This window comes from Pongo pygmaeus, chromosome 17 (assembly GCF_028885625.2).
Source record: "Pongo pygmaeus isolate AG05252 chromosome 17, NHGRI_mPonPyg2-v2.0_pri, whole genome shotgun sequence".
Lineage (NCBI taxonomy): Eukaryota > Metazoa > Chordata > Mammalia > Primates > Hominidae > Pongo > Pongo pygmaeus.
Window position 1 is genome coordinate 54211118 of NC_072390.2, and position 10203 is coordinate 54221320.

Consider the following 10203-nt stretch of genomic DNA (forward strand, 5'->3'; position numbering starts at 1 on the left):
ATTTCCTTTTTTAAAAGTCAAACTAGATTAGGGCCCACCCTATTGTCCTCATTTTAACGTAATCACCTCTTTAAAGGCCTTATCTCCAAATATAGTTGCATTCTGAGTTATTGGGGTTTAGGACTCCAACATACGAAGTTTGGAGCAACACAGTTTCATCCATAACAGTGAAAAATATCATAATCTGTTTAAGATGTTGAGAAACATATGAAGGAGTGAAGGCAATAGAAGCAATAAATTGGTTTGGTTGTCTGCCCTGGTCTCCATCAGAAAGTAGAGCTATGACTTGAGAAGTTTTAATTTGATTTATTGGATTAGTTTTAGTTTTGCTTCCTGCCTATTGCTGTTTAAGAAAATGCTGGAGATCGGTGGCACGGTGGCTCACGCCTGTAATCCCAGCACTTTGGGAGGCCGAGGCGGGCAGATCACGAGGTCAGGAGATCGAGACCATCCTGGCTAACATGGTGAAACCCCGTCTCTACTAAAAATATTAAAAAAATTAGCCGGGCATGGTGGCGGGCGCCTGTAGTCCCAGCTACTCCGGAGGCTGAGGCAGGAGAATGGCGTGACCCAGGGAGGTGGAGCTTGCAGTGAGCCAAGATCGCACCACTGCACTCCAGCCTCAGGACTCTGTTTCAAAAAAAAAAAAAAAAAAAAAAAAGAAAATGCTAGAGATCAATAATGAAGCATAGATAGTTTACTGCTCAGTAAATATCGGGGAACTCTCCCACATTTCCGAGTCTCCTTGAAATTAGATCGTGTGACTTGCTCTGGTCATAGGACTTCCTTGTGGAGTTGTTGGACTTACAGCAGATTTGCATGAGGAAGAAACAATGTTTTATGGGTTAACCCTCTGAGATCTAAAATAGTTTGCTATTATGGTATATTCCTATCCTATCCTATCCTTACCCCAAAAAAGTGTACGTGCAATAATGTATGTAGCATATGTATGGGGCGTGCAGGCAGTGGCAATAGTTTAGGTAAGGAATATGCATTCAGTAGCAATGATAGGCAATGGAAATAACATGAGAACACTGGCACTTTAGCAGAGTGGGCTTGCTTTATGTTTATTCTTTTATTTTTCATTTAGGATGGAAGGATTCCAAGAAAAACTTCATCTGCTTCACTATTTTACCTAGGGCTGGCCTCGAATACCAACCTAACAGAACCATCTTTTCTCCCTAGACAATTTACACTTCAGAAAAGCATTTGGAACTAAGTTTTCATAAGGTAGAAAGTAATTTAATGTTGAAAAGGTAGAGTCAACCATACATGAATAAATGCATATCCACTGCATATTAATAATGCAATATAATAATCTACCCTTCTCACTTTTAGAAGACTCCTCTGAGCCCTTTCTCAATGTTAAGATGGCTCTGAGCTCCAGGCCAATTCTGACTTTTTTCTCCTTGTTTCTGCGAAGTGTTCAGGAGAGTTACAAGCAGACTCCAGGAAATCCATTTGAAATGGAGCCCCGGCAAAGTTCTCTGAGACTAGAGAATAGTGAAGCAAAATGTAGGTAGCTATATCATGCCTGAAATAGTTGAATGAACAATGGTTGTTTATTCTAGATAAGAAAGAACATAGGGAGAGTACTATTACTGTTTTTCATTATTTCTACAGTGTCATATATATATAAGTAATCAAGAAATTGCAAAGTAATTTGAGTTTACTGTTAGTTTTTGAAGTAGTAGCCACCTCAACATTAGGGTTAATGTACATAAATGTATGTATTTGAAGCTAATGTGTTTGATTTAACAATACAGTTGCCCTCTATGATCTCTAAGATTTGTTCATTATTAGTTCAACAAACATTTGACAGATATTGGGTCAAATAAGTTATAAAGTGATGTATTTATAAAGGTCAAATAAGTTAAAGTCCTTTTCCCTCACATATCTGAAATTGCTGACATTCTAGTACGGGAGACGGATGGATGACCAACAATTCTATACTGGAAGTAGAGACAAGGCATATTAGTTCAGAGAGAGCCAGACATTCTCCAAAGGCTTGTTGGAGGGTATCTTTGAGAAGGTAACTCTTAGCCTGGGATTTCTAAGAAAGGCAAAACCAAAGTCAGGCCATTACAGGCAAAGAATATGCAATGGAACAGACATGGAAAAGAACATGTTTTTTGGTGTGTTCTAACTAGGGAAATGTCAGAAATGCTGTATAGCAAGAGTCCTGTCATGGTTAGAAATCAGGCTGGGAAGGTGGAGAGGCCAGGATGTGGAAGATTTTTGGATTTTATTCTATAGGCAATGGGAAGCCATGGGAAGATCATGAGGAGCATAATATAAAGCAGAAACTTTTATACAGTCTCATTCATTTGCAAAGTTCCATGATACCAAGAGAATAATGCACTATCACTTCCTTTTAACTTCCACAGTTCTTGCAGTTCATATCTTAAGATATTTATTTTTTCCTGCCACAGTACTCTTTAATTTTAGCTTTGAAAATATTTATTTTGTTTTTTAAATTATTCCAACAAATGAGTGTCTTTAAGACAGAATTGTGCCCTCTTTATCTTAATATTCCTTACAGTAACTGACATATATATTTGCCTAAACAGATGCTCAAAAAAAGAAATATTGCTAAGACTATATGACTTAGGCATCCTCCCTGGGGAGAATGCCAGAAAAAAGGCATAAGGCTCCCCTAGTAAAGCCTGAGGATACAACAGGTACTCAAGGAGCATGTAATTTAAGCAAGAATACCTAAGATGAAGAGCAAACCATGCTGCTTTCCACCTGAATTACTCAGCCTCAATTCCCTCATGTGTAATATGGGTAGAATAACTAGAATATTTATCTCATATGGCTTTTGTGAGAATTAGGCAGGATGACGTAAGTGAAAATGTTACAGGACGTGTGCAATACTATAAAACCGCTAGCAATGTTGGTAACAACAATGATGTCCATCATGAAGATAAGGAATTTTCAAGTAGTCAGACATGCAGAAATGCTCCTCACTCTCATACAATTCAGATATAAGAACCTATGAAATGAGAACATCCTTCATCATGTTAAGCCCAAATATGTTTATTATCTAAACTGTGCTCTGAATTTGGCTAGTGGTGCTCTCTTCCCATATAGTTTCCATTGGAAAAATCATTTTGAATATGAAAATGATAGAATGTAGAGTCAGAACTGCTAGGTGCTGGTGCTCATTTTGCCTTCATTACTAGCCATATTTTTTGCTTTCACAGCCATGGGATGGATAGTATTACAGTTCTGGCTTCCTCTACTGGATTAATTTTCTGGTCAGATAAAAGAATATGAAAACCCACCCCAGCCAGGCACAGTGGCTCATGCCTGTAACCCCAGGACTTTGAGAGGCCAAGGCAGGTGGATCACCTGAGGTCAGGAGTTTGAGACCAGCCTGGCCAACATGGTGAAACCCTGTTTCTTCTAAAAAAAAATTCAAAAATTAGCTGAGTGTGTTGGCACATGCCTGTAATCCCAGCTACTTGGGAGTCTGAGGCAGGAGAATTGCTTAAACCTGGGAGGCGGAGGTTGTAGTGAGGTGAGATCACGCCACTGTACTCCAGCCTGGGTGACAAGAGCAAAACTCCATCTCAAAAAAAAAACAACCCATCCCTATATTTATGAAAAGGAACATGCTATCCCCATAGGTGTAATACTACTTGGTCTAATATATAACACATTCAATGATTTCTAAGGACATTTGCCAAGAAAGGTGAGTTTGAGGAACTCAAAATTATGACCAAGAACTACATCAGCTATATCCACCTACTCTAAGCCATATTTGTACACACAGAAACTTTATGCATAGAAATGGCTTTCCCAATCACCAGTATAGTAAGAGCAAGGTTACTGCAGCTGTATGGGCACATAAAAAAAGACAGGAAATGAAATGTCAATAGCAAATGTAATGCCTTTCTAATATATGCCCTTCACTTGTTGAGACAGTTACCCAGCTGTTCTTGAAAGAGGAATGATTTGTTTACAAACCAGGTATATTCTTTCAGCTCTCGAAAGAAGGAAAAAATGCCTTCATCACATTTTTCTCTCCCACATCACCTGAAAATATATTTCCTTCATTTCTATGACTATACATTTATTTATTCATTCATTCACAACTAATTTTTGGGCACCTACTACATGCTAGTTACATATGAGAATATGGAGGCTAATCAAGTTGCCCTTGCTCTTAAGCACCTTTCAATATAGTAAGGAAAGCCAGTCATGTAAACAAATCAGGGCAATAAAACATTATAGTTGTTATGACAGAAGTATATGCAGCATACACAGGGAGACACAAAAGGGAATGTTTAATTCTGCCTGGGGAGAAAGAAAAGACTTTATGAAGGAGGTGATGTTTGATGTGGTTCTTAAAATATGAGTGAATTTACAGGCAGACAACAGGGAGAAACGCTTTCTTAGCTAAATATAATGTGGAAATACAAGTACTGCAGTGTAGAATGGGTCAGAGGATAGGATGATCAATTAACTGAGCAACAGAAATATCATCAGAGAAGGGATATCTGACACAGGATATCCAGTTAAATATCCAAATATGGAATCCAGCATGCAGGAGGGTGGCCAGGGCTGTACATGACAATGATCCAACTCTGACTCTTCCTTCTGCTGATCCTTGAGGACAGACATCCTTTTCCTAGGATGCAGACATGTTTCCTGGTTCTGTAATTGGAGAAGAGTCTTAGTGAAGTCAGTCTTTGGATGTGGCTCTTGGCCCTCTGACTTTGCTTCTGTCATCAGATCCTGCAGGCTTCAGGACTGTGATTCTGCATTGACGAGTGTTCTATCCTCCTCTAGGGCATGTGCCTCTATCTACCTGGTGTCACAAAGTTTGCATCCAGGTAGATAGTCACTGTTACAGGAACAGAAATAGGGTCTCGTGTGGCATTCTTTTAGAATGGTTGGAAGGCAGCATTACACAGTGGTTAAGGGTATGGAGTCAAGCAATAGGCACCTTGTATCCAAACCCTAGGTGTGGGATCAAGGGTAGCATCCTTCGCCTTCCTGTGCCCTAATTTCTTTATCTATAAAAGGGGAATAATAACAGTTTCTTTTATAGAGTTTTCCATCAGGCATATAACATGATAAATATTAACTTCTGTCATTATTCATATGACTAGGTAAAGATGGTGAGATATTTGTCCCTAGAACGCAGATAAGTGGATCAAGGCTACTCCTCCTGGAAACCTCATGTATGCCACCTGCCCAACCATTTCAATGGATATATTATGAAGACTACATAGAAGACTTTGATTTGGACTTTCCTAAATGGTTAGTTTAGGTTTTGATCTAAACATTTGGATGTTCATGCATGTAGAAGCAAAAATAAGTGGCCTATTTTAAATACTGGCCAAAGCCTTTTTTATAATTCTTAACAAAAAAAAAAAAAAAACTCTCATGACATTAAATTTCTTAAAATCTACATATAAAAGTAGTGACCGCTCTCTCCTATATAAATATAAAACTCCCAGCATGTAAATGCATCAGCTAAAATAAGTATTTGATCCTTTCAACCAAAGCCCATTTTCTCTTCCATCCAGAAAGCCTTGAAGTGTGAGTATTACACTACTTGCAGATTTCTATGTAGGCAGGGGATAAATAGTCTGCTTCTGTAATTAATAACTATTAAAGCTGTTTGACTGATCATATCTTTGGGCTCCTGAAATCTCTTCTGTGCAGGTGTGCGTTAATGGAATTCATTAAATTCATATATTTCAACAGATAGTAATTTACGATCTTTTATAAGATCTGTCAGGAGCCGCAGCAGGAGATACAGGACTGTCTCAGGGCATTACAGAGCAAACCGGGCTCCCTCCCTCAGAAATGGCTCGCCTTTGAGTACTAAATACGAATGTCAGTGCAATAGGTAGTCACATTATGTGTGTTCTATGACATTTGCTATCTGAAAATATGTAGGATAAGCTTTTCATCACTGGCGAAACCCTGAACAGGGCTGAATGATTTTCAGAGACACTGAAGGAAAGGTGTGTGGGAGTTCTAACCACTTTATATTTGCCACAAAAAAGGAGAACTTGGGAACAGATCAAGGTTCTGGGAAAGTAATGAGTTTTCCCAGGGATGAGTCATCCTCTCAAGCTCACTAAATGGGGCAGCCTCTCCATTCTGACCAGTGTTTTCAAGGGAAACAGAAATCAGCCTTGACTTCTGTCATGTCCCACCCTCGGCTCAGCCCAAAGAGAACTGCTGTCCTGTCAGAGACAGAGTGTCCCTTTGGCATAGCCAAGTTTCTGAATGGGCAAAGCCATCAGCCACTTTCCGCAGGGGATCCCAGGATGGCAGGGCCACATTTAGGAGGTGAAATGCTACTTGAGGGACTTTCATAATTAATTTAAAACTGAAAACAAGCCTGAGAGAACCAGTAAAGGTATTATGTAATTATCAGCTAACATCTAAGGGAATGGTTAGAGGTGAATGAGAGGCAATGCGAGGTAGGAAGTTGTCCTGAGCCACCAGGGACAGGATGAAGAGAATGAGTTGGGAAAATTAGAAAGTAACAACCTTAAAAGTTCCCTTTGGTATTTTATAAATGGAGTAAAATGTTCTTCAGTGGTTTTGAAAGGGGAAGAGGGTTGAGTTGAGGTCAAAGCCGATATTGCAATGAATGCTCCTGTTTATGCAATGCTCTTACTATTTAAAGAATTCTTACAACAACAGTTAGACGAGGTTGGCAGGCCCCCTTTTAAAGGAGATAACTGAGTGCTATCCCTATTCCGAAGCTAATTTATGTCTTCCAGGGTACAGTGGTGGTTTTCTGAGCTTATCCTATTCTGGAGTTTCCTAAGGAAATACAAACAGAGGCATCTGCTTTCAGGGACCATCTAAAAAATCAGCAATACCAAGACCACCAGCCAGATCCAAAATGTGAGAATGTGAGAGCCCTCACCAGGTAGGGGGGTATGTTTTCTTTTATTTTGTTTTGCTTGTCTTTGGTCAAAATATATATATATATATTTTTTTTTTTTGTCCTTTCGGCCGGAACCGCCATCTTCCAGTAATTCGCCAAAATGACGAACACAAAGGGAAAGAGGAGAGGCACCCGATATATGTTCTCTAGGCCTTTTAGAAAACATGGAGTTGTTCCTTTGGCCACATATATGCGAATCTATAAGAAAGGCGATATTGTAGACATCAAGGGAATGGGTACTGTTCAAAAAGGAATGCCCCACAAGTGTTACCATGGCAAAACTGGAAGAGTCTACAATGTTACCCAGAATGCTGTTGGCATTGTTGTAAACAAACAAGTTAAGGGCAAGATTCTTGCCAAGAGAATTAATGTGCGTATTGAGCACATCAAGCACTCTAAGAGCCGAGATAGCTTCCTGAAACACGTGAAGGAAAATGATCAGAAAAAGAAAGAAGCCAAAGAGAAAGGCACCTGGGTTCAACTAAAGCGCCAGCCTGCTCCACCCAGAGAAGCACACTTTGTGAGAACCAATGGGAAGGAGCCTGAGCTGCTGGAACCTATTCCCTATGAATTCATGGCATAATAGGTGTTAAAAAAAAAAATAAAGGACCTCTGGGCTACAAAAAAATATATATATATATATATTTTTTTAATGTATTATATGGGCATATATACACATATGTATATTATATATATAATGTGTATATATCTTATGCACAATATTTACTACATGGTTAATTAGAGAGTCATTTACCTTTTAAAATGCTTCATTTTCTAAACCAACCTACCATAGAGATATCTGTAGATTATCCACCCCAACACATTTCTGGTATAAATCATTAAACATGAGACCGTTCAAAATATAACTTTTGCACAAATATGGAATAGATCTATGATGTAGAGCTAAGAAAACTAATATACCCATATTCTGGCTAGGTGATCATCAGAATATGGGTATATTAGTTTGGTTAGCTCTACATTGTAGATCTATTCCATAGATCCTTCTGTGTTCTGAATTGTATATTATCTTTTAAGTTGAGGTATAATTTACATCCAATAAAATACAAGTGTACAGTTCAATTAAGTATATAGTTCAATGAATTTTGAGAAAGGTATACACCCACACAATCAGTCCCCAATGAAGATACATAATGTATTCATCACCCTAGAGCATTCCCTTCCCACCCGTTACCGCTATATTCCACTCCATACCATCTCTGAGGCAACTGCTGTTTTGATTTCTGTAATGTCATATTAAGAGAACTATAAAGTATGTTCTATGTTCTCTTTTATGTCTGGTTTCTTTCACACAACATAACATTTCTGAATCCATGTTAAGCTGTGTATCAGTAGCTTGTTCCTTTTTTTCATTAAAGAGTACATATTGCATCGTCATACCACAACTTGGAACTATTCACTGGTTCATGAATATTTGCAATTTTTTTATGTTTGGTTATGAACAAAACTGCAATAAACATACTTATATATAAGTGCTTTTGTGGGCATGTTTTCATTTCTCTTGTGTAAATACATAAGAGAGGAATCTCTAGGCCATATGATAACTGTAGGTTTAATTTTATAAGAAACTGCCAAATTATTGTCCAAAGTGGTTGTACCATTTTTAAATGGACATTTAATAGTTATATATGTTTATGGTGTACAGAGAGATATTTTGATATATACAATGTGTAATGATCAAATTAGAGTAATTAGCATATCCCCCACCTAAAACATTTATCTTTTCTTGGTGTTGGGAACACTCAAAATCCTCTCTTCTAACTATTAAAAATATATATACAAAAGAAATTAGCCAGGCATGGCAGCATGTGCCTGTAGTCCCAGCTACTCGGGAGGCCGAGGCAGGAGAACTGCTTGAACCTGGGAGGCGGAGGTTGCAGGAGTCGAGATTGCGCCACTGCATTCCAGCCTGGGTGATAGAGTGAGACTCCATCTCTACAGAAAAAAAAAATATATATATATATATAAAAAATATATATTTATATATTATATATATATTATATATATTATATACATTATATATTATATATATATTATATATATTATATACATTATATATTATATATATTATTTATATATTATATAATATATAATATATATAATATATATTTTATATTATATAATATATATTTTTTATATATAATATATATATATAAAATAAATTGTTAGTCACCCTACCATGTTTTAGAAGACTAGAACTTATTTCCCCTGTCTAGCTGAAATTTTGTTTCCATTAACCAATCTCTCCATATCTCCTGACCCAACCCTTCCTAGCTTTTAATAACCATCATTTTAGACTCTGGGCCAGGTGCAGAGGCTCATGCCTGTAATCCCAGCACTTTGGGAGGCCGAGGCCGGTGGATCACAAGGGCAGGAGTTCGAGACCAGCCTGGCCAGCATGGTGAAACCCCATCTCTACTAAAAATACGAAAATTAGCCAGATGTGGTGGCGCTTGCCTGTAATCCCAGATACCCGGGAGACTGAGGCAGGAGAACTGCTTGAACCCAGGAGGCAGAGGTGCAGTGAGCTGAGATCGTGCCACTGCACTCCAGCCTGGGTGACAGAGTGAGACTCTGTCTCAAAAAATAAATAAATAACCATTATTCTAGACTCTACTTCTATGAAACCAACTTTTTAACCTTCTGTTTGTGAGGGAAAACATGATATTTACCTTTCTGTGCTTGAATTATTTTACTTAACATAATGTCTTCCATGCTCATCCATATTGCTGCAAATGACTGAATTTCACTCTTTTGTATGACTAAATAGTATTCCATTGTGTACATATACCACATTTTCTTTATCTATTCATCTGCTGATGAACACTTAGTTTGATTCCATATCTTGGCTAAAACTATGGAATACTTTACACATTTGTGTGTTATCCTTGGACAGGGGCCATACTAATCTTTTCTGTATTTTTTTTTTTTTTTTGAGATGGTGTCTCACTCTGTTGCCCAGGCTGGAGTGCAGTGGCGCAGTCTTGGCTCACTGCAACCTCCGCCTCCCGGGTACAAGCGATTCTCCTGCCTCAGCCTCCTGAGTAGCTGGGATTACAGGTACACACCACCACACCGGCTAATTTTTGTATTTTTAGTAGAGATAGGGTTTCACCATGTTGGTCAAGTTGGTCTTGAACTCCTGACCTCGTGATCCACCCGCCTCAGCCTCCCAAAGTGCTGGGATTACAGGCCTGAGCCACTGTGCCCAGCCTTCTGTATTGTTTTCAGTATATGTGTTGCTGAAGTGAGCACTACCC

General features: G+C 38.4%; 1 protein-coding gene and 1 pseudogene across 1 annotated transcript; one reads left to right on the plus strand and one right to left on the minus strand.

The window, feature by feature from the left end:
* The first annotated feature begins 6989 nt into the window (after positions 1-6989).
* On the plus strand, positions 6990-7553 carry LOC129018980 (large ribosomal subunit protein eL21-like). The gene has a single exon (XM_054461184.2). The coding sequence runs from the start codon at positions 7026-7028 to the stop codon at positions 7506-7508; it is 483 nt and encodes a 160-aa protein (XP_054317159.1). The 5' UTR covers positions 6990-7025; the 3' UTR covers positions 7509-7553.
* Positions 7554-9794: 2241 nt separating this feature from the next.
* Positions 9795-9892, minus strand: LOC129019181 (U6 spliceosomal RNA; annotated as a pseudogene).
* Between the last annotated feature and the right edge of the window lie 311 nt (positions 9893-10203).

Excerpts from the sequence above, each read along its gene's own strand:
- LOC129018980 (XM_054461184.2), top strand. The coding sequence starts at position 7,026 with ATGACGAACACAAAGGGAAAGAGGAGAGGCACCCGATATATGTTCTCT.